Source organism: Homarus americanus, unplaced genomic scaffold (genome assembly GCF_018991925.1).
Source record: "Homarus americanus isolate GMGI-L3 unplaced genomic scaffold, GMGI_Hamer_2.0 scaffold59578, whole genome shotgun sequence".
Taxonomy (NCBI): domain Eukaryota; kingdom Metazoa; phylum Arthropoda; class Malacostraca; order Decapoda; family Nephropidae; genus Homarus; species Homarus americanus.
The window spans coordinates 5,482,140-5,507,759 of record NW_024712913.1 but is presented as its reverse complement, the minus strand read 5'-3'; the positions used below and the strand labels follow the sequence as shown (position 1 = coordinate 5,507,759).

At 42.6% G+C, this 25,620-nt stretch overlaps 1 protein-coding gene across 1 annotated transcript in view; it reads left to right on the top strand.

The window, feature by feature from the left end:
* Window positions 1–25,620, top strand: part of LOC121864916 (endoglucanase E-4-like) — a 65,169-nt gene that overhangs the window by 31,802 nt on the left and 7,747 nt on the right. The window contains exons 7-10 of the mRNA XM_042364103.1: window positions 8,984–9,072; window positions 9,621–9,714; window positions 9,924–9,982; window positions 11,470–11,588. Of these exons, the coding sequence (XP_042220037.1) occupies window positions 8,984–9,072; window positions 9,621–9,714; window positions 9,924–9,982; window positions 11,470–11,588 (361 nt within the window). The remainder of the gene's footprint in view (window positions 1–8,983; window positions 9,073–9,620; window positions 9,715–9,923; window positions 9,983–11,469; window positions 11,589–25,620) is intronic.

The window sequence follows — 25,620 nt, the reverse complement described above, 5'->3', positions numbered from 1 at the left end:
TACCGTCCGTGCCTGTGAGCCGTGCCAGATTCTGCAACCCAGCCAGCAACAGGAACCTTTAATGTGCGACGATAACCCTTCAAGACCCTTCGAGTCTGTGTCGGCCGATTTCTTTGCAGTGGCAAGGAAGTCCTTCCTCGTCATTGCCGACCGATTGTCTGGATGGCCTGTTGTCGTCCCCTGTGGTAGTGATACAACGGCTACTGCTACCATCCGGAATTTCAGGCATTACTTCAGAGAAATTGGTGTTCCCCTCCGCCTCAGGACTGATGGAGGACACCAGTTCACCAGCCACGAGTTCCAGGACTTCATGGACCGTTGGGGAGTCCGTCATGTCGTTTCCTCGCCCCATTACCCCCACGCGAATGGACACGCTGAAGCCGCAGTCAAGACTGTTAAACACCTGATCCTTAAGGTGTCACCCTCAGGAAATATCGACTGTGAGGACTTCGATCGAGGTTTGTTGGAGTTACGCAACACCCCGAACTTCACCGGACGCTCCCCAGCCCAGGTTCTATATGGACATCATCTCAGGTCTTGTGTTCCAGCCCACCCGAAGTCTTTTTCTCAAGAATGGCAGGCCAAGACTGAGGAATGTGACCGCCGTGCAGCAGAACGAGCCGCAGATGTCGCTGCTCGGTACGACTGTCATGCCCGCCCCCTTCCCAGGTTGAGTATCGGCCAGCAGGTGAGGATTCAAGATCCGGTATCTCAAAGCTGGGACAAGGTTGGGGTTGTCATGGGTATTGGCCGGTCCAGGGACTACCAAGTGCGTCTTCCTAGTGGTAGAGTATGGTGGAGGAACCGTCGTTTCCTCCGACCTGTGGAGCTGCCTAGTGTTGACCCTTCCCCAGTTGAGTTCCCTAATGCTGATGCCTTTACAGTAAATCCATCCCCACCTTGTATTTCTGCCCCGGTACTCTGCAGGTCCGAGCGACTCAGAAACAAAAGGTCCGCTCAAGATGAAACTATGAGCGTATAGGGGGAGGGAGGTGTATAATATGGACACGAAGTAGTACCTTAAGCTGTGTATCCTTATATCACCCTATTAATTATGTATAGTAAAGTATTACAGAACATGTATTAATTCTATGTAGTATTTCCATTTATTATGCACCATGTTATGTATATGAATTATCATATTTACATTTTATGTATTCAGCTTGTGAATGCTGGCATCTGTACAGGCCAGCGCGCAGTGATACATAGAGTGGAGACAACCAGTCCCTCAAGTGTCGAAGCGAGTCTCTTGGTCCATCTCTGTATATCTCCCGTACGAGAATAAGAACCTATTAATAAGATAACAAGTGTTTGTGTATACCCTCAGTAGTGTAGAACATTTTGGGGGTATCAAAGTCAAACATAGAAATACCTTATCATGTAATACTTCCGGGATGTCACCCCACTTGCGGATTATCTCTTCCCTAATGTCCTCATTTCCGGTCTCCCATAGCAAAAATGGTTTGTCAGATTTTATTACTGTTTTATTTTTAACTTTCTTTCCTTTTACCTCAACATCTTCATTTCTATGTTCACAAAAATGGGCAATTACTTTCTGGTTGGCCTCTAACTTTTTTCTAAGAATCTGACTTTATTGCCAAAGTTGAACTAATACACCATACACATCACCAAACTTGTCAATTACCTTATCTTCTGGAACCATTTTCGGTGCAGCCCTTGTACCATTTCCAGTTACCTGCAACGCGTCGCTCTGTTCTATCCTCTTCTTACACACGTTCTCAGTTGAAGGTAGAGTTGTCTCTCCTGTAACTCCTCGTCCTTCCTCCTTTTTTCGCTGCTGCACTTCACCCATGCTCTGCCACCGCGCATCACGCATCTGTAGCTTCTTATTGCAAATTGAGGAACTTGCATTATGCGCGCCGCCACAATTGCAACAGCACGGCAAACATGTTGCCCAAACTTTATTTTATTTTCACATTCTATTGAATTATAATTTTTTCCATGGTAACGACACCGACATTCACTTTGACGCACTTGTAACACAAAACAGGTTGTTCAATAAACTTTGCAATTATCTTATATCCTATTCCAGAAATGAATATCTTCTTCTGAACGTCTACCTTCATCAAGGCTACCATTTAGTTCTTATCACCCCGGATTTCGTGTCGCTTTGCCATACAAATCGTGTATCGTCAAGAAGAAAATCAGGATCCAGTATAACCGGGTAAATGAAGACGATCGCCTTTGTGTGTTGTGTCCTGAAGCATCGTTATTATCACCTTCTTAAATCCTGTCGTCGTCAAAAACTTTACCGCTACATTCCCAGCTACAGTCAGATGGGAATTATTACGACCTTCAAACTTTTTATGTTCTCTTCCCAGTGTAGCAGCCCACAGCAATAGCTCATAGAATGACAGGCGGAAATCACTTGGAAAGTTCAACCTCCTCCTACCTGAACTGTTTCCACCACCCGGGTTGCTCGTCACATTGGTACTGCACGATGATTCATCCGACCAACCTGCTGCTTTTTATTGTCAGTTGAATTCTTTCTGCTTTCTTCTGCTTGTGCATCCTTTTCTTCCTATCATTCATGATCACTTGTTTCACTTTTCTTCGCCAACTCTCGCTTCCCCTTCTTTTCTTTCTTACTAATCACCTCTTGAAAACTGCTGTCACCTTTATTGTTGTTGGCCACGGATCGTCTGCTTCCGATTAGCTACTTGAAAGCCGCAGGTCGTCTTCAAATCAGCAGAGTACAAGGCTGACACGTCCGACCAGTACGGCCATCGTTCAGATAATGTAGGCCGCAGAGGTGAGACTGCAATTTGTAAGCTCGACCAACCCATTTGAGGATGGATGGTAGGCGGTTGTGAAGGTTTCTGTGATGTCGTGTTGTTGACATAATGCTATTAAGAGTTGATTCTTAAATTCTGTCCCATTATTTGAGAGTATCACTCTTGGTGTAGAAAAAGAACAGATGAGATGAGTGACTAATGCATGAGCCATTGCTTCGGCAGAATTGTTCTGCAATGGTGCTAGTACCACGAACCTGGAAAAGTGGTAAATCGATTGCAACTGTATCACATGGACGTTCAGGCGTCGGGTATTCTAAGATTGGAGTGGTGTCCATCGTTGTCCCCGTGTGTTTCGCACAAGATAAACACTTAGCAATGTGATGTTCGATGCCGGTCCACATAATTTTCCAATAATATTTTCGTCTAATTTCTGTCAGACATTTGTCTCGGCCCGGATGCCCAGCTTAAGGTACATTCTGAAAGAGGGTTCCTTTAGTGACGTAGGAATAAAAATTTTAGAGATTGACTCTTGTTGTGTTTTTACTGAGCGATACAGTATGTCGTGTCGTAGCTCAAACTGTGATAGTGGTAGAGGTAGTTCGGGCAAATTTACCTCATCTCCCGATTATAAGGCATAGATTACCTTGGACCACAGTGGATCCTGTAGTTGTTCCGCCCTTAACTGTGATAAGTTGAACGTGAGTAGTGGCGTGACAGTAGCTATGAGTCTGGATAGCGAATCAGCTACCACTTTCGCACGACCCGGCAAATACTTGAATTCGGGTGCGAACTCCTGTATGGTAAGATACCAGTGCGCAAGACGCCCTGATAAGTTCTTCCCATGTAATAGTTTTGGCACGGCTACATGATCTGTGTGGACTGTGACCGGATATCCAAAAATGAGATTCCGAAAATGCTTGAGAGCCTACACTACAGCTAATGCTTCCAAGTAAGTAGGTAAATAACGTGTTTCTCCATCGTTGTGGGTGCGACTGGCGTATGCTATTACACGCCACTTCCCTCGTCCTAGCCCTAGGACGGAAGTATCGGTGCATATCGTAAATGGTTTAGTGTAGTCCGGAAAGGCTAACACCGGAGCGATCGTTAAAGCACTCTTAGGGGCATTAAACCTATCCTCTTGTTCCTTGTTCCACTTATACTCTACGTCCTTGAGTGTAGTCAGTGGTGAGACTAATTGGCATCACTTTTATTGAAAGAATGGTAGTATCCTGAAAATCTCAGGAAACTACGAAGTTGATCTGCATTCTTGGGACAAGGAAACTGCTTCACCGTCTTTACCTTACAATCAATTCACTTTCAATTTCAATTGTTTATTCCTTGATAGAAGAAGCGGGATCCTAGTGCTGTCACTAGGTACCCCTGTACTTCCTTACAATCTACGGTGTGTATACCTTTGCCATTCACTACGTGTCCTCGAAATTGGATTCTGGATTTAAGAAATTCACATTTTGGAAAGTTTCACTTTCAGTTCAGCTATTTGTAGCTTTGTGAAAATTTCGCATAGTTACTTTAAATAGCTTTGTATAACTTTGCTTACTATGATAAGATCATCTAGATAGGCATAGACTGTATTACTTATCATTCTTTGGAATGTTAGCGGCATTTGCAATTCTTCGAAATGTCTTATTAGAGTACTGAACGCAGTTGCCTCGCGGGATACTTATGTAAGGGAATTTGCCAGTACCCGCTAAGCAAATCTAGGTTACTGAAGACGGCGTTGTCTTTTCCTAGGGACTGTAGTAAGTCAGTTAGGACAGGCATTGGGAACCTGTCTGGTATAGTTGCTTGGGTGACTCATCGAAAATCTATGAGTGGTCTCCATCCTCCATCATTCTTGGGAACTAAAAATAGAGGTGAGTTCCATGGTGCCGAGGAAGGTTGGATTACCTTTTCTTCCAGCATTTCTTGTACCATTGTTCGACTACAACCCTTTGGCTGTGGGGTAGCCGATATGCTGGTCTGTAGATCGGGTGAGTGTCCGGCTTGAGTGGAATGTGATGGGTTGTCAACGTTGTTTTACCTAGGGGTTCTACAGATAATGCTATGATTTCCTTGAGCCAGGCTAGTAATTCTAAAAGATCACTTGTGGAGCTATTAACCCTACTTTATTGTCGATTCTTGATTTCGCCGCCTGAATGATAGTGTTGCTCTGCTTTAGTGTGGAAAGACAGATTAACCCATCCGCTGGCAAAGAGAGTATCTTTACTATGTAGAAATCCGCCAGAAGAACTTTACTTGACCTAGGAGGAGGAATGTCTGTTGGTTTTATTGGCCACTTATTAGGAGGATATCGTCGATTGCGTTCATTGAACGACGCTAATGAGATAACAGTGGCACACGCTCCCATATATATGTTTAGGGACAACCGATTATCACCTATCCTCGCTGGTACAGTCAACACCTCCTCCACTTTGTTTAATGCGGCGATTAATGAGCCTGTGATGGAAGCGTTGTTTTATTGCACCATCAACGCTATTCCAGATCGTGTTGCTGGACGTGTGCAATCATCTTCCCCTGAAGGCTGACTACTGGTGTCCCTTCGGTTAGCATGTTTTTGCTTCATCCGTTGAATGCTCTTACAACCTTCTGTATTATGGTATGGAACCTCAAGTAGTTCATACCATTTATTCGGAGTGCCCATAGTGTTTGTAGGTATTTTTATTTATTTTTTGCTGAGTATTGTCTTTGTGGACTTTTTAGTTTGTAGGATACTCTGGATTTTTTAAGTCCAGGGAGGATCCTTTTCACGCTAATTGTTTTAATTAAGTTCTGGAACTCTTAAGTGGCAGGGCTTGATGTAAACACTTCTTGGCATTTTCTCTTTATTGCTGAAGCAGGTATTTACACAGGTACAATCTCAGAGAATGTATTGTGAATTCTTTCCAGTGAAGTGTTGTGAATATCACTTTGACATAAAACTTGTGTTAAATGCCCAGCTTCCCTGTCCATTGTTAGTAAGTGAACTGCCACTCCCTGGGCGTGAGAGATCGAGAGGGTGTTTGCTAAATCAGCTGACCCTAGCTCGAGCCTTACGAAAGATGCAACCTAACTGATCTAGTCTTGAATAGCATGGGAAATCACTTGGTGAATAACTTGGTGTTATTCATTTAGGTGTATTAATATAAAACAAAGGTGTTGTTACACACACACACACACACACACACACACACACACAGAGCTCAGATCAAGTTGATCAAGCTATTTGAAGACTGCCGTGTAACCTGGGTTCATTTGGTCACAAGATGGGTCAAACGGGGTTCACTGGGTCCTGTCACTGCCCGTTGCTGGAAGGAGATTGGGTCCCTGAAGAATGAGCTGATGTAGTTAAACAACATGTTTCTGGAGCACTGGGTGATGGTATTGGCTGGCTGGTCGTCCAGCTGAGGGTTAGGGTGCGGTACAGTGGTGTCAGTGCAAGTGATAAAAATATAAAATCACTAAAAACAGATTTCTTTTACTTTTATGTTGAAGTGTAGCATTGTATAAGCTTAAAAAAAATTCTGTCACTGGTGGATATCACATGTGCAAAAATAGAGAACGGACATGAAAACTGCCGACCAATTGTTTTCAGATCTGTATGGGTCCGTATATAATAACCGCTGCCACCTTTGTTACTTCTATTTACCTGGTGTAATCCTTGATAAATGGTCTTGCAGGTACAGCCATGTTGGTAATAGGTAATACAGATGTACACACAAGAAATGTTTCTTGAGCTAAGTTTGCAAACCCAAATTGTCTTTTCCCCTTTTATTAAGAAAATGGTCAATGCAAAATTAACGTATGATATCACCGTAACTAACACTATGAGCTATGAATGTTAGTATAGGTGAAGAGAGTTAGAGCGAGCTTTGTTAACGCACATGTGGTGTGTCAGAGAAACCTGAGATAACTGAAGTAACTGGCAAATAAACTGATGACCCTGCTAGATAATGGTGACATGCATCACTTGCTTCAGTATTAGACAGTATTTACTAAACATAGTTAATCCCCGTGGGTGTTGTATTTGTATTGTCCACTGTGAAACAGACAGTAGTCTATATATATAAAACAAAGAAGTCTGTCTGTCTGTCTGTTTGTCTGTGTCCGCACGAGAATCTCGGAAACTACTTTACCGATCTGGACCCAAACTTAGTATGGATAGCAAGTGTCATGTGGGGATCTCAAAAAAACTCCAACCAACAGGATCCGACACACCCAACCCGACCCGACCCGACACGCCTGAGAGAAGTAGAGAAAGTGAGAGAGACTAACGGTCAGCCCTGACGCACACACGTAGAAAAGAAGTAGTCCCTCCTATGATTTACAGCTATTTTGATCCTTAGGTTCTCCTTCATTATGGCTTACTTTTCTCTGCATCTAACCTCCATCCCTTACACCACACAGAGGCTGAAAAGTCGTATCCCATCCCACGTATTATAGCTAATTTTATCCTTATGCTCTCACTCATTACAGCTTACTTTTCTTTGATCTCTAACTTTTCTAGGCTGTCCATTCTAACAAGGTAGGTAGGTTGGTATGTAGTCCATTCTAACGAGATATGCCAAACGTAGGATATTTCACAGCGCTAAGATCAATGTCGTTGCGTCCTACCTTATTAATCTATTCCTTGCCATGGCCATCTATATAAATAACTGAAAGAGCGTCGGTGGTACATGCCGAGGGACTGTTCTCTCGTTGTTTTGTAGCTTACTAGCTTGAGCCACTGTTTGTCCCCAGCTTTGCCCGGGAAGGAAGGATTGTAATCGCGCTGAAAACCAAAATTAAGATCAAATTTAACTGAACAAAATGCCACCAAAGAAACGACCAAGGATGTCAATTTTTCAAAGAAGACAGAGAGATGCACTGAGAAAGCAGCAATCAAGATCAAGTGAATCAAGGCAACAACGTGCTGCACGTTTACAAACTAACAGAGAGCGAACAACGGCAAGTCGGTCACAGGAAACAGATCAAGAAAGGGAATCCCGTCTTAATGCTGACAGAAAGCGAACAGCGGACAGTCGGTCACAGGAAGCAGATCAGGAAAGGGAATGCCATCATAATGCTGACAGAAAGCGAAAAGCGGCAAGTCGGTCACAGGAAACAGATCAGGAAAGGGAATCCCGTCTTCATGCTCCACAGACAGCAAACAGCAGAAAGGCGTTCTCAAGAACATGATCAAGCGCATGCAATGCGTTTGAATGCTGATAGACAGAGAGCTGCGGGATCCAGAATTCTAAGAAAGAATACACACAGGCATCCACTTGCAAGAGCAGCATTTAACTATGATGATGAAACAGAATATGAAAAGTATCCCTCTGTTGTCATTGGCAACATGAATAAAAAATATGAACACTGCTGTGCAAAGAAGTGCAAAGGAGAATCTGCTGGACTGTGCTGCTCTTGTGGGAAAGTACGACTGCCAAATTTGGAAAACCACCACAACCATTTAATGAAGTACAGTGAGACAATGTGGAGCTTCCCGGAGGGTGGCGTACTACAGTGGCCTAGTGAAAGAGCCGCCCAGAGGGCGGCGTTTCTGCTAGTCCTTATATAAATGTGGGGTACATACATTATGCTTATATAATTACATCACCCACGGTGATTAAACTATGAGTAAGTGCTTAGTTTGTTCTCTCTAACATTGAAACAAATGATGTATGTCAAGTATTCTCCTTGCCCATCAAATGACCTCTGATCTCTACGCTCCTCTGCTGATGCGTGGTTAGCAGCACTCACTCCTGACGAGTGTCTCTCACATACCTGACGTGTGTCACGAAGCTAGTTACACTTCGCTTCATTTACTGTAACACTCACGGCTCATAGTGTTAGTTACGGTGATATCCTAAGTTAATTGTGCATTATCTATTACCTTAATAAAAGGCGAAACAACCATTGGGTTTGTAACTTAATAACCCACAAACATTTATGAGTGTAACTTTATATGCACCTCAAGAGCTGAAACTTCAGGACAATTCATCTGTGATTACAAGAGGTAAATGGAAGTAACATAATTATATAAACATAATCTATGCAGCCCACATTTATATAACTATTACTGTCTGTTAGACAGTGGCTAATACATGGTGTGTCTCCCAGGGGTAGTGTTGCTGGAGACTTATGATCCTGGTGTGTCTCCCAAGGACAGTGTTGTGAGAGACTGATAACACTGGTTTGTGTCCCAGGGACAGTGTTGTGAGAGACTCATGACCCTGGCGTTTCTCCCACAGGTCAGAAGGAGTACGGTGAGGCAGCACTTAAGTGGGCCACCGACTACTTCGTTAAGGCCCATCCTACCGAATACGATTTCTATGGTCAGGTCAGTTGTTCCACATATTTGTAAATAGGTGCCTTTATTTAACGATTGGTTTGAAACATAGCGTATGGCAGCATAAGTTATCAATTGGTTCTAAGTAGCTATTCATCAGTATTTGTTTTTGCATTCTCTTGAAACTTATTTTTAATTCTCTTGGGTGTTGTAAGACAAAGTTTCCTATAGGAAGTTCAGTAAAGTACTCGTCTAACACCTAGCTGTACAAAAGAATGCGGGAACTTTGTATTCGTAGAGACAAATGGGTTAACTGAGTCATATATTACAATACAGGAAAAAATGCTAGATCGTTTAATGACCCAGATGTGACTGATAACAGTATATTGAAATGTATTCTGTATGAATAAATAAACATTTAACGTAAATTATTTCAACATAACACAACGAAATTGATCATGGTGTTGACATTGACAAATAATACAAAACAAGGAGCGAGAAAAGGCACGTTAAGAGACATTAATAACTGCAGACAAAAGCTCCTGACAAAATCTAGAGATTTAGACGTCCACACACAACCTATTTTTTTATTTTTTTAGGTGGGCCTCAGCAACCTTGACCACGCCTACTGGGGACGACCTGAGGACATGACGATGGAGCGACCTTCATATAAGATTGATGAAGCTCACCCAGGTTAGTAAGTCGAGGCGCTGAGAAGTTGTGTCCTTTATGTTCTGTGTTGACTGTCTCCGAGAACTGTTTTATAGGGCATGTGAGTCTCACGTTCATATAATTATATAGATAATCAATCATTGAAATGTGAAAATATGTCCTGGTAAAAATTTAAACATATGAGAGGTACTGTAGAATACAACTGAGCAGTTCGTGACTCCCTCCTACAGGAACTGAGTTGGCTGCTGAGACAGCTGCTGCCCTCGCTGCAGCTTCCATGGTCTTCTGGGTAATTAAAAATTATTCTTTTTCCTCGCATCCAATATCTGATCCTGTCAGTGTTCCATCTGCACTGTCTCACTTTTTTGTGCCAAATTCTTCCCGTTTTCCTCCTGCAATATCTGGTGCTCTTCTTCTCAGCTGTTAGTACTGATGAAAATTTAAGTCAAGAAACTGGCTGGACGCTTTTTTTGTTGTAGCTGGGGCCCTGTTGTTGTAAATGTAGCTCTGTTGCTGTATTTTGTTTGTTATTGTAATTGTGGTTCTGCTGTTGAAGTTGTGGCTCTGTTGTTGTAATTGTGGTTTTGTTATTGTAGTTGTGGTTCTGTTATTATAATTGTGGTTCTGTTATTGTAATTGTGGTTCTGTTATTGTAGTTGTAGCTCTGTTGTTTAAATTGTGCTTCTGTTGTTGTAATTGTGGTTCTGTTATTATAATTGTGGTTCTGTTGTTGAAATTGTGGTTATGTTGTTGTAGCTGTGCTTCTATTGTTCTTGTATTTGTGGCTCTGATGTTGTAACTGTGGTTCTGGTTTTGTAGTTGTAGCTCTGTTGTTGTAGCTGTGGTTATGTTGTTGTGGCTGTGGTTCTGTTGTTGTAGCTGTTGTTCTGTTGTTGCTGTTATTGTGGCTCTGTTGTTCTTGTAGTTCTGGCTCTGTTATTGTAGCTGTGGTTATGTTGTTGTGGCTGTGGTTCTGTTGTTGTAGCTGTTGTTCTGTTGTTGCTGTTGTTGTGGCTATGTTATTGTTGTTGTGGCTCTGCTGTTGTAGTTGTGGCTCTGTTGTTGTTGTTGTTGTGGCTCTGTTGTTCTTGTAGTTGTGGCTCTGTTATTGTAGCTGTGGTTATGTTGTTGTGGCTGTGGTTCTGTGGTTATGTTGTTGTGGCTGTGGTTCTGTGGTTATGTTGTTGTGGCTGTGGTTCTGTGGTTATGTTGTTGTGGCTGTGGTTCTGTGGTTATGTTGTTGTGGCTGTGGTTCTGTTGTTGTAGCTGTTGTTCTGTTGTTGCTGTTGTTGTGGCTATGTTATTGTTGTTGTGGCTCTGCTGTTGTAGTTGTGGCTCTGTTGTTGTTGTTGTTGTTGTGGCTCTGTTGTTGTAGTTATGGCTTTGCTGTTGTTGTTGTAGCTGTGATTCTTTTGTTGTTGTAGTTTGTGACTCTATTGTTGTTGTTGTGGTTCCTGGTAGTCTCTTTTGTGTACTTTATGCACATTTGTTTTCGTTGTCGTACCATGAGCGTTTAATCATTTGAGTTAAGAACATCTTTTCCTGAAAGCTATCATAATTATCATCTTCGACATTGCCTTTAGTAGAAATCACCTTTTCTGCCCTTTGAAGTTTATTGAATATCTTATTGTTGTAATTGCTTCATTGACAATCAAATAGATGAATATGTTGTCTAAAGCTTGCTGCTTTTTCTGTTACATGACGCTTTTTCTGTCTTATAAAGTAAACTTTCAGGGTCTTCCGAATTATTTTTTCTCCCACATTATATTTCTCCAGAAACATAGTCCGCCCTACGCCGCCAATCTTCTGGACGTGGCCATGCAGCTCTACCACCTAGCTGACTTACACCGTTTGGACTACGACATCTCCATCCCAGACGCACAAAACTTTTACCAGTATGTATTGTGCATTATGGTGAATATGTGTTACTGTGTTTTGTTCATATATTGTATTATAATTCTGCAATTCTGCTTTATATTGCCTAAGTTCTATAGACACTGGGAACTTCGTGGTGTTACGTGGCATTAGTATTAGTAGTATTAGTTGGGAAGTGTTTCTATTGTACTCTTATTAGAAAAATCATGAATGGTGTCCATTCAAGAGAACGAGAAGCACGTGTCAATGTTTCCCCAGAAAGAGGGAAATTGATGCCAGGGAAAGTTGTTCTACGACAAGGAAGTGAAATGTCATCATGGTTTTGTAATATTGCTAAGAATTGTATAACGAAGGAAACAAAGGAAGTGAAATGAAGAGTATTGTTGAGAGGTGAATGTCTGGTGTATAATGAGCAATGAATGAGTCAGCTGTTGGTAGTAGATGACACTGATCTTGTTGGCGGTCATAAAGTAAAGTTACAAATACCTATGAGTAAATCTAGGAAACAGTTAACAGGAATGTGAATTTGGTAGAGGGTGAGAAAAGGCAGAAAGGAAAATCAAATAAATTATTGTTAGCTTATATGGAGACAGAATAGAGGAAATGGAGAGGACCACACATTAACGGAGGTAAAGGAGAAATGGGTGGATTGAGGAATATTTGGAGAAATAGAGCAGGAAAATGTAGAGGGAAATTATTGAACCAATATCAATAACATTATGGGAGTGACATGTGAACTCTTCTTGCACGAAGTAGGAACAGATTAAAAGCAGAGCTATGACGTATCCGAGAGCAAGGGCAAGGTACATAGGATGCAGAGAATAAGAAAGAGATATAAGTAGGAGGCATGGAGATGAAGGACTTGTTGGAAGGAGAGCAGATCATGATCTGCTCAAGTGGTATGGGCACATTGAGAGAGGGGAAAATCAAGTGGCAGATGGATAGGTCGAATATAGGAAGAAAAAAGGTCATCTAGGAAGCAGTACTATGCGTGAATAATCGGAGAGGTTAGTGCCAAAGAGATTTTTAATGAGGGTCGTGATGCTGCTGGGTGATGCTATTTTGTGTGAAACTACAAAGGTAAATAAGATTTAGGGCCTTGTAGAAAGGGCTTAAAATAACAGAACACATCTTTCACAGTAGTAAAACGGTATAAATTGTCAAGAATGAAGGAATTTTTTTTTTTAAATACATTTGCTCACGTTTCCAGCCTGTTTGTATTTGCGGGAAAATGCTGAAGATAGGTAAAAAAAGAAAAACACGTATTATCATAATAACTGATGTACAACGATCTACACGAAAATGATGACTTCTAGATGATGCAATGGTTCATGCAACGAGATTACACCAAAAAATATGAAATAAATTAAATGAAGCAAGTTCAGTTGAATTCACATTGTCATTGAGTACAATTATTTATCACTTTATTCCAGTAATTCCTGTTGTGTTCAGTTTCATAAGTGTATATGTGATTGGAAAAATATAAAGAACCAAAATCTTACATTACCCTATCTCTGGAGTATCTTTTTTGTAACCAGCGAAACATGTAAAATTTAAAGTACAAATTTCGAAAAAATTACCAGTAGTACAGAAAACTCCAGGAATCTGTGTTTACTATCACCTTCTTTCTTTTTATGTTTGAACCTCTAAGAACTAAAGACTCATGTACAGAAGTGCAAATTGTCCTGTTGCTCTTCTCCGTTCGTTTCCTTACAGGTTACTTAAATGGTATTTTAGGGGTCAGTCTGGCCTCATAACCAATACATTTATAAAGCGACAAACTCTTAGTAATGGAACTCAGACTCAGCGATAATTGCTTTTTACAACCAACGCAAGGATCAACACCACGCCTTCTTTGCTGAGCAATCTTCTTATTTTTCCATTACCCATAACCCTGAAGCCCCCCAGAAGTTAATATTTCTGTAAAGATACTGACTATAGTTTTGAAAAAAAAGTAATGTTTTCTTGTTGTTTCTTCTTATTCCAAATTAATCATATTCTAAAATAGAAAACATCGGTTATCGGAAGAAATCGTCCGTCAATATTCATCTAATATACTATAGCGCTAGGCGTGTGTGTGTGTGTGTGTGCGTGTCTGGGCAGCCGAAACGCCACAATCGTTTTTCATCAAACTTGGTGGAAAAATCGCAAAAAAATTCGTACAGTGGAACAAACCTGGTCCCATATCGATGGTTTCTTTAGGAAGCCATAACATAACCATTTTATTTATGCTGGAACACGATGGAAGTCTACGGACTTGGCGCACCATCATTCGCTGGACGCTGTAAGCCCAGATTGCAGTTATCGTACGGCTCCCTCCTCCTCCCCCCACTTTTTTCTTAGCCTACTTTTTTTTAATGTTGTTTGGATTAGTAAAGGAAGGAAGATGAGTAAATAGAAGAATAAAGAAGGGAAACAGAAAATAATTAGAGATAACAGGTGGGGGGAGCTGAGTTTCATCATGCGTCTGAATGCTCAGTTTAAACTTTACCAGACGATCTTACAGCTGCAGTGTATACTTATTGCTGCGGGTGGAAAAGGAGAAGAGATAAAAAGATAATAACAGGAATGCATGGAGAAGATGACTACAATAGACACAGGGTGAATATAGACAGTGAAACAGACAGAAGGTTGATATATATAGACAGATTCATACATGCACAAATAGACAATATGGCAACTAACAGGACAGATGATAACTGACTGACTGGTTCACATTAGTACAGACAGGGTTACATTCAAACACTACGCAGACGAACAGACAGTTGGGTTGGCAATAGACAGGATGGATAGACTTGAGACAGATTAGAAGGCATTTATAAACAAGAATGACACCAAATTGACCATAGCTGCGTCAGTGAGGGTAGGAGGTCTTACATCCACCAGCGCAAATAATAAGAGGCGTTGAAAACTAACACCCACGCACGGAAAGAACATCGATGGTCGGTCAGTCATGTGAGATGGGCCTAAAAGTAACTAACTTAGATGATGACTATGATGTCTTAACACAGGTGATGACTTAAGCAGATGGTGACTAATCTAACCAGAATTAAGGTCACTTCTCTTCATAATCTAATTTATCTTGGAATGATCATCGGTGATTCATAATACTTTTTTTATGATTTTAACCTCTCCTTATGGCGAATATTTCTTTAACTAATTATTCTAACCTTTATTCTATTCCTTCTTATATTATATTAGATACTGTAAGTCTCACGACCACGACCATGATTATAGCAACCACGACCATGATTATAACAACCACGACTATGATTATAACAACAACGACCATGATTATAACAACCACAACCATGATTATAACAACCACGACTATGATCATAACAACCACGACTATGATTATAACAACCATGACCATGATTATAACAACCACTACTATGATTATAATAATAATAATAATAATAATAATAATAATAATAACAATAATAATTAACGGTTTATTGAAAGAGCATGGCAGCAGGAAGGCTGAAAATATTCAATTACATAATTGGGAAGTGGGAATCTTGATTTACAAATGATATACAGGCAACATAAGTGATACAAATATAAGAACATAAGAACATAAGAATGGAGGAAACTGTAGCTGGCCTATTGACCCATACTGGGCAGTCCCGTTTATACCCAACCCCTATTGCTCATATAAGCATCCAACCTATGTTTGAAGCTATCCACTCGCTTGAGTTTTCGACAGACACTGGCTTTCCTTGTTCCGCCTCTTCCTTCATCCTCGCCATCTCTTCCTTTAATTTCAGGCCCTCCAACGTGGCCCTCTCTATTTCTTCCTTGGCCCTCTCCAATTCTTCCTTGGTCCTCTCCAGCTTGGCCAACAAACTCTCACACCCCCAGACCACACATAGCACTGGCCATATCTGATAATTATCCCTCGGGAGCTAACCCTGCCATGACCTTTCCCCATTTTTACAATGGTTGGGACTGGGCTGTTCTTATAGCAATTAGTTCGTGCTCATATGGGTTGGATTATAACAATCACGACCATGGTTATAACAACCACAACCATGATTATAACAACCACGACCATGATTATAACAACCACGACCATGATTATAACAACCACGACCATGATTATAACAACCACAACCATGATTATAACAACCACGACCATGATTATAACAACCAAGACCATGATTATAATAACCACGACCATGATTACAACAACCTCGGAAAACTGTACCACCGGACTCGCCACCGGGTACGAAGTGCCCACAATCACTTGTGGAGATCTATAGCAATACTCCTTGATGAAATCTCTTTTGAAAATATAAAAAACGTCAACAACTATAATTAGTGTCAAATTTATTTGAGTTTATACATTTGTAACTTCGCCGCCTACCAAAAATATGATTTTCAAATCAACATGTGCGAAAGATGTTATCCACCTCATACTGAGTGCTATTACAGTAACTCACTTCAAAACACTTACCCTCCTACAAACAGATTCCCAATGTAGAACACAGACTTAACTGCCAACCTCTGTGAAGTAATAGTCTTGTACCGGTGCCTCAAATAGTTCCTTTACCCCCCCCGTGGGAGCGTCGCAACGCCAGGAGATGGGGGAAGGACTGGGGGGGGGGGCTTCCCAGAGGTAAAAGTGTGAGTGCAACCCAACCTCTGCCACGACCACAGGAGCTCACTCACACCATACTCCACGATGCAGACCTGCCACTATGCGCACAATGTATATGTAACACCTCTTTTAGTCTATTTACTATGTTTGCCGGTTTCCCATAATTATAATAAAACTCGTAGATTACACTGTTTAACTATCTATTGATAGTAATTTTTAAGGTGGTGTCACTGCGGTATTGTAGGGTCGATATGTTGGTAGGGTGTGTCATACGGAGGCGAATTTTTTTTTTTGAGTTTGAAAAATCGGCCCATGGTATTAATGATGTAGTTCTATGTGCAGAATCATGTGATATCTTCAGATTTGAAATTTTTTTATTTTTTGCTAGGTAAATTTTAACTTGAAATCGTATGAAAATTCAGTATTCCCACCCTTTTACGAACACCACTAAATAGCTTATTTAAAGTAAAGTAAATGTATCAGGTTAATTTATTAGGATGAAAATGATCCAGAATAGTGAAACGAATGATCTTGACATATTTATTAAATTTAATATTCCTTTAGAAAACAAAATCATCAAATACAAAAACCGGTTTTACTACTACGACCCGGTGTTGCTGCACACCATGGTTCATATTGACAGACAAGCACATTTAGCGTCTTCACCATATCAACACCCACCAAGCCCTTCGCCTCACTCCTCTGATACATCCTACCTAATAACCTCGCTACCCAGTAATCGCAGACTCTTAAATACTTCCTGGTTCTTCTCATTGGCGGTAACACTCCCCCTGATGAGCGCACACGCTCAAGAAACAGCAGAAGTCGAGTATCGACACTCATAAATCCAACATACATATGGGTACCAGTTCAGTTGACCATAAGCGAAGTTCCCTCCAAATGACAAAGTTTTACTACAGGGCGCACCATCGCACCCCGTACAGTCTTTACCTTGACGCGACGTACAAGTCCATCATCATCTGGATTTGCTTCAATTATCCTACTTAGCTAAGGGCCATTGATTTCTATGTGTGTGCTCTCCAGCGACAATGACCATGTCGATGAGTTGAAAGTTCATCGTGGAGTTAGATGTTTTTGGCGACTGCGCAGCAGAGGCAGGTATTCCTTCATCCAACGTTTCCATAACTGGTAGCTAGAAGCTGGGCGTGTTTCCATCGTCTGCTATAAGTTTCTTCAATTCGCAGGCCACCTAACGGCAGACTACGTTTCGATCCCGGGCGCAAGAGGTGGCTGGGAGTATATGCCTCCAGATCGTTGACGTCTTCCGACACGGGAGTAATGGGCTGCTCGTTCACCACTGCTTCCACTTCGCAGAAGAGTGTCTGCAGGCATTCATCGTCCAATACTTGTGATCCCACGATCGCCCGGAGAACCTTCCTCACCGTCCGCATCTGACGTTCCCATGTGTCCCCATGTGTGACGCTGTTGGTGGGTTGAAGACCCAGTCTATCTGTTTCCTTAGGAGGGTGTTCCAAATGTGTTCATCATGCTCCCAGCTCCGTGCTGCTGTTCTCAGTTCCTTGTCTGCACCGACCATGTTCGTCCCTTTGTCCGATCGTATTAGTTTTGGTGTGCCTCGCCGTGATGAAAATCTTACTACGGCGTTGATAAAAGCGTCAGAGTCGAGCGAGGCGAGGACTTCAAGATGTACGGCACAGATTGTGAGGCACGTGAACAAGCACCCTCATCTCTTAAGTCGTTTTCGTCCTTGCTTAACGTTGAATGGTCCGAAGCATTCTGCCCCTGTGTAAGTAAACAGAGGTTTAGCTGGAGTAACACGGTCAACCGGTAAGTCAGCTTGACGCAGTTGTGTGGGCTTCCAGTTGTTCTGGCGACATACCACCCAGTGCCTGGTGGTTTTGTTTAGTATTCTGCGTGCCCTGGGAATCCAAAATTTCTGCCGTAAGCACACTAGGGTGTGCTCTCTCCCGGAGTGTCCGGCCTGATTCTCATGTACAATCCGCACTATGATGTCAGTGACATGATGCCGATATGGAAGCAATATGGGATGTTGACTTCCTTGGCTGATAGGGGCGTTCATTATCCGACCGCCTACGCTGATGAGTCCCTTCTCGTTTAGGAACGGCTGTAGTCTGTAGATTCTACTCTGTTTCCTTAATTCATTCCCTGCCATCGCCTTTATGTCGTCCTCATACCATTCCTCTTGCGCTGAGCATAAAATGACAAGTCTTGCCCTCTCTACCTCCGCTTTTTCATGTCTTACCATTCCACTCCTTTCAGTAGACGAGGCCACGATGAATACCTTGTCCACAGTGCTTGCACACCCTGTCCGGGTGCCGTGGTCGCACTATTAGTCATCAAGATGGCTACATTCCGTTTCACCTCCACGTTCCCTCTCAAGTCCTTGGTCAGTTTTAACCTCTCTGGTCAGTGTTCCTCTCCCTTACGTAAAAAGTCTGGTCCTTGTATCCACCGGCCGCCGTCGGCCATTTCTTCCACTGTGAGTCCACGTGTCGCATCATCCGCTGGGTTCAGTGACGTGTTTACATGCCTTCATTGATTTATCTATGAGAGCTCCTGTATAACAGCCACTATGTTCGTGTGAAACCGACGACTGGTGTTTGCGATGTATTGGAGAACCAACATGCTGTCCGTCCAAAAGAACGACTCTTTGACCTTCAACTGCAGTTTTCCGAATTATCTGGGCAGCGTTGACGGCTAAGACTGCTGCACACAGCCCTAGTCGGGGAATAGTTTGTTGTTTGAGAGGGGCTAACTTTGCTTTACTATATATGAAGGAACAATGAATATTTCCTTCAGTGTCCGTCAGTCTCTAGTATGATAACAGGCCAGACGCCACTTGCGAAGCAAAGCAAAAGCTGTGCAGTTGTACTAACACGGTTCGACCGTAGTCTCTAGGTTTGTAACACCGAGGAACGTTGAGTGTCTGCAGACGCAACAATTCCTCTAACCACGCGTTCTACGCCACGTTATTCTGCCCCTGTAATGGTTAGTTCCATCCTTTTTTTCGTCGGCATTCATCTCGGAACAACAGTTTTGCCTTAATGAAGCCAAGAGGGTCATAGACTGAGCTGACAACGCTCAGAAGTGATCTTTTTGTGGCTGGCTTCCTTTGGACTTGAATTTTGACAGCAAACTGGTCATTCTCCAAGTCCCATGTGACTCCTAAAGCCCGTTCCACCGGTAGTAGCTGCTGGCTCAGGTTAAGTTCCTTTATGCTAACTAGTCACTCCTCAGACGGGATGGAACGCAGTACTTCCTTGCGATTACTTGCCCATTTCGTGAGGCGAAAGCCTCCCCTTCTGAGCAATTGTCGAAGGTGCTGTGACATTTCCGTAGCTTCACTCGAAGAGTCAAGTAATAGAAGTAAATCATCGACGTAGAAGTTGCGTTCCGCCCTGGCGACAGCCTCAGGAAACTCAGTACGGTGATCAGAGAAGGTGCGTCTTCAGGCGGATACTGCGCAGGACGGGCTCCATACCCCTCCAAAGAGATGAACCTTCATTCTATACGAGCGTGGAGCTTGAGTCAAATCTCCACTGCAGCACCACAAAAACCTCAGGACGTCCCTATGTTTAGGTGTGACTCTAATATGGTGGAACATGGCTTCAATAATTGCCATGAGTGCCATCTTTCCCTGGAGAAATCGTATCAGGACGCCTAACATTTTGTTGTTGAGGTCTGGTCCTTGTAGCACTTGACTGTTCAACGAAGTGTTGGCCTACACAGCGGAACAGTCACTGACGAAGCGTACTTTGTCTGGCTTCTTGGGATTCAACACAGGGTGATGTGGGAGGTATACCATGTTTTTCCTGGGTTTGCAGCGACCTGGGATGCGGGAACCAATTCGGCGTAGTCCTTGCACAACAATTGCTTCCTCTCTTCAGTGTAGCGCTGGTAAAGCCTTGTATTCTTCATCAGTCTTCCCTTAAGTTCTTCAGTCGCTATTCAGCCATGGCTTTGTTGTTGGGGAGGTCCGGGTCTTCCTTCCTAAATGGCATTGGGAATTGATAGTGGTTTCCCACCCTGGTGCCATAGAATGCCCATCAGCGATTCATGAAGTTAAGGGACTATTATTGAATTTGAAATTATTATAGATCGTTTATCAGTCTGAATAATGTTACGGGTGTCCCAAGGAGTTATTAGTTAGGCGGAAAATATGTCACGTAGGCCTAAGCTAACGCCTTGAGAGGACACGAGGCTGGCTAGGTTAGTCACGTGGAAGCATTCGGTCCAGCAAGACGTTCCTGCGCACCCGTCACAGAAATAGCCACGTGGCCTAGTCACCTGTGTTGCACTATTGCAGTATAACAAGTAAGTCTCATTCGATCTCAGAGAGGGTTTAGATAGGGCAGTGATAAAGTTAACAAGAGCTAACAGTGAGTTCATTTCAGGGTTTCCGTCAGAACCCACTTGACTGCGAGATTGACTGCCGTTTGATGATTGAGGATTGGCGATTGTCGCCGTTGGACCGATCAGTGTAGGCCTGTCACTGTTTAGCAGGGTATCAAAGGATCTCTTGAGTGAATCTAGCCGTCTGGGTGCCCAGCTGACGACGTGACGATCGTTGGGGTCATCAGCTCTCCTCTACCTCGGCTCACAATACCACATATCTCAAGCAGCTTAGTGAAACCATTTTGCTAACGGGAAGCTAAAGCTTCTCTCAACTGTACAAAGTCTGATTGGCTCACTCCCTTCCGCTCCATGGATGTACTGGGGGTAAAGTGAAGCCAGCTGAGTGATACAGGGCCGCACACTGGGGCCAAGAGTCAGTGGAGTTTAGAGGTACACTTTCCAAGGTGGAGAAAGGCTGATTTGGGCCTTAAACTAAGGGTGCCTGTTGGTTGTGCCTTAAACGACTACGGAGTGCAGGTGGAATCTGTGTGTGTGTTAGGTTAGGAAGCATGGTTCACGGGTATTGGTGGACTCAGTAACGTCTTAATAATAGTGACAATATTTTTGTGTGTAGTTAACACTATTTTTTCAGTTACTAATGTATGCTGTGTGCATTTAATATTTCTTTATAATCTCAATCTCAGGTATAACCTTTGTTCCCCAGAGTAGTGTTTAAGTTAGGTTAGGAGGTGTGTATCTGTTGGGGTAATATAATTTTGTTGAGCGCCCTGAAGGCCTATTCAAGGTGGAGTTAATCAGCTCTGATTTTTATACCATTTTCTCAGTGCTGGATATAATTTTGGTGAGTGCCCTTAAGGCCTATTCATTGTAGAGTTATTAATTTCTTATTTTTTTAATACCATTTTCTCAGTGATGGATATTTTGTTGAAAGCCCTTAAGGCCTGGTTCATGTGTGCAAGCAACATTTCTTAATACTTTAAACTTATTATCCTCTAATGAGGCATTGCCTGAGTTTCTAATAATTTCAACATCATGTATAACTTTTATTCCCCAGAGTAGTATTTTAAGTTCAGGTTAAGAAATGCGCATAATGGTGTACCATTATTTGATTGTGTTTATAGTGTTGGAGGGAATATAAGTGTAAATTTTACAGTGTGTCTCATTCATCCCAGTCACAGACGCTATCCTTCCACGGGTCACGGACATTTCATTTTGTTAGTAAATTTAAGTGGTCTTGTGCTGGTTCGGGATTTCTCACTAAGGGGCGCTTCCACTGCCATTACCATCTAATAATCTTTAATAAACCCCAAGTCAAGTGAGAAAGTAAAGTCCAGTAATTCCGACCGGTCAGGGGTGAGTACAGACTAAGGAGAAATACTTGAGAAGGCTAATATATATATATATATATATATATATATATATATATATATATATATATATATATATATATATATATATATATATATATATATATATATATATATATATATATATATATATATATATATACATATATATACCTGCGTAATCGCCGCCCTCCGAGCGGCTCTTTCGCTAGGCCACAGTAGGACGCCACCCTCCGGGAGGCTCCACATTATCTCACTGTAGTACATTAAGGTAGACCACATTTTTGGTTTTGCCATTAGCAGCAAGTATGTACAGATTTTTGCCAGTTCCCACTCTGGAGCATCCAACATAGAACTGTCCATGAGAGAAGCAAGGAAACACCAGGTTTAGGCCAACCATCTTTAGGGACTGTCCCTGGCTTTTCTAGATGGTCATGGCAAGGCTCACTTTAACCGGGAACTGAAGTCGCTTGAACTCAAATGGCAGGTCAGCGATGATGAGAGGTATCTTTGGTATGCAAACGTCCTCTCCTTTGGGTTTTCCTGTCAGTATTGTAGCTTCCAGTACATGTGGCATCATGTTCTTCACCACCAGTCTTGTGCCATTAGAGAGGATTGGTGGTTCAAGATTTCTTAAGAACATGATAGGAGTTCCAATCTTGAGAGTGAGGTGGTGAGGAGGCATTCCAGCGGGCTCCAAAGAATTAAGGAATTCTGCAGGGTACTGGACTGCTTGGTCCTGGTCGATTACTGTATCAACAGATTTGAATAAGGTCTCACTGCCTGGAAGCTGTCTGAGTAAAGTCATGTTGATTTCAGCCATTGTTTCATTCTTTGGTGCCAGAATTGCGCGTTCACGCAGCCACTTGTGATCCTTGTAGTGGTGGATAATGTTTGGGTAGACTATGTTAGTGAGCTCAGTTGAGGACTTTACAACATTTCCACATCCTTCAGGAATGATTATTATTCCTTCTGAATCAACAGGGAAAGTTCCATTCCCAATCTGTAGTAGAAGGTTTGCAAACCGTCCAGCATCCTAATCTCCTTGTAGATGTACTCTCATGTTTGTGGATAGGGTGAGTGTCTGAACACTTCTCCAAAGGTATGATGCCTTGAGGCACGCATTCAGCTCATCAGCTGGAGTGCTTCAAGGAATGACAGGTAGGGTCTGGCGAAAGTCTCCAGCAATGGCCATTGTAATGCCACCCATGAGCTGGTCATTTTCTCGTATGTCTTGCAAGGTCCTGTCCAATGCTTCAAACGCTAACTTGTGAGACATAGTGCATTCATCCCAGGCTAAGGGGCTACATTTTTCAAAGAGTTTTGCTTTTGCCGATCCTTTTTTGATGTTTGCACACTGGATTCTCGTTGTGAGCGAGGTTGAGAAGCAGTTTAAAAGTTGAGTGTGCAGTAAGTCTTCCTTCTAGTAGTGTTGCAGCAATGCCTGAGGATGCCACAGCAAGAGCAATTTTCCCCTGATGACGTACTTTGGCCAACAGAAGGTTGGCATAGATAACCACACCCCTCTTGCAAGTTTCTTGAGAAAGGTTCGTAAATGAGTCATATCCAGCAATACTGAACTCACATTCCTCTGGGTCGATTCTCCTGTTCTTGTACAACAGTTCTACAACTCCTACAATATCTGGTTGGTGTACTTTCAGTAGTGTTTCAAACTCCTCTCTCTTATCAAGAAACGTGTCAGTATTAGTGTACATGACATTCAAGCCAGAATATGTTCTCGGTAACGTCTCTGCTCTTAATAGTAACCCCCCCCCCCCCAATTCTCAGAATCTGCAGCATTTGCTAAGTACACTGTATTTTGCAGGGTGTGGTTAGGAATGTCATTGTTTACAGGCGCTCGCCTCCTCCTGTCTGGTAAGCAGAGCTGGTGCCACCTCCCGGGTGAGGTGTAGAGCGGGTGGAAGATGCGCTGCTGCCCCCTGGCCCTGTTTCGCCACACTTGCTTCCACTACCCATGTACACCCGTCCCCGTTCCTCCTTGACTCCTCCCTCTCCTGCTTCAAGTCCTGCAGGAGCTTCTTGTGCTGTTCCTTCTGCATTACCGTGCGATCTGGGTGAATGAATACACCCCGAGATGCCTCGCTCCTTGCTAAGTTTTTTGCCTGCCCAATAACCCCCCATTTCTCCTCCTCACTCACTAGTGTGATCCTGAGGAGGTGAGGCTTATCCCCCTGCTTTTGTCCCAGCCTCCTCACATCCTGTGGAGTTGATGGCATCTTCAGAACCTCTGTACAAATATTCTGAAACTGCATCTTATCGTGTGTTACCTTACTCTCATTTCCCTCCGCCTGGCTCTCAGGGACTCCAAAAACTATTACATTGTTCTTCCATTGGAAGCGTTCCCGTTGTTCCTCCTCTCCCCTAACAGTAGGTCCGTTAATTTTCATTTCTTCGACACACTTCTTCAGAGTCCCTAGCTGCTGTAGAACCTGTTCTGATCCTGCATTACTCTCCGCCACCCCCCGTGGCCCTGCTAATGCCTCAGCATAACTCCTCTTAGTAGCCACCTCCATTCTATCGGCTACTTCCTCAGTCTTACAAGGATCTCTTTCCTAACTTGTTCTAGTTTGGCAACCAGCAAGGCTCCAGCTTCATCGATTTTCGTCTCTAGGAAACTCGTTCCCCTATGGCTTGCAATCGCCTCATTCACCTTGACTACGCAGTTAGGGCAATACCAGCAACAGCCTTCATGCTTTACGGCAGTTTGCAACATCTTAAACGTTTCATTAGTCAGGCCTGTATCCTCCCGTCGGCATTACACAGTGTCTGCGATCATACTCATGGTTGCTGTTGTTTGTGGAGGGTGCTGAACTATGTATAGATCTACTATTTAAAATAAAGGGAAAAAAAATAAAGAACAGTACTTAGCGCTCTCCTGCTGGTTTTTTAACCACATTTTGAAAACTTTTGCCAAACTGTCACTCCCTATTGTACACTGTATCTCCCTGTGAATGGTGTATTGTAGGCACAGTTTCAGTCCTTGAGAAAGCACACAAACAAAATAAAATTTAAAGTCTCTGTGGCACCTATAATACGACTTGGTTTCAGCTGGCAGCAGTGCCTTTCCAGCTTGCTTGACAGTTTGTATTCACTTTAAGTTATTTACAACTTCTTCCGCAGTCACTGATGACATTATACACTATCACTGTGTACAGTGTATCTCCCTTTGAATGGTATATTATAGACACAGTTTCAGTCTTCCAACTCGGTGGAAATTGAGTTTTCAAAAATACAATCGCGTTTGGCATTAGAAATCCTACATCGATTTACACTTTCACATCACGAAGACGATCTTGATGTTCTTATGTAATCACTCTCCAATTCCTGCTGCTCAACATCGAAGGCCCGAATGCCGAACACGCTTTGTTACAGAGATGCAACAAGACCCGACAAGCTCGCAATCACGTGTCGTAAAGATGTATATACATTCAACCTATTTTTGAAGCTATACAGTGTATTCGAGTTAATAATGATGTTTGGTAACTTTTTCCACTCATTTACTACACTATTTCCAAACCAATGTTTACTTATCTCGTGCCTAAATCTAAATTTGTCTAATTTTAAACAGTTGCTACGAGTTCGATCCTGGTTGGATTGTTTGAGTACCGTTGTTATATCACCTTTGTTTAACCTGACTTCCATTTATACGAGGGAGTGCTAATTAAGTTGCTTAACCTGTCTTTGTACTCAAGGTTCCTGAAAACCCAGGATTAGTCTTGACAT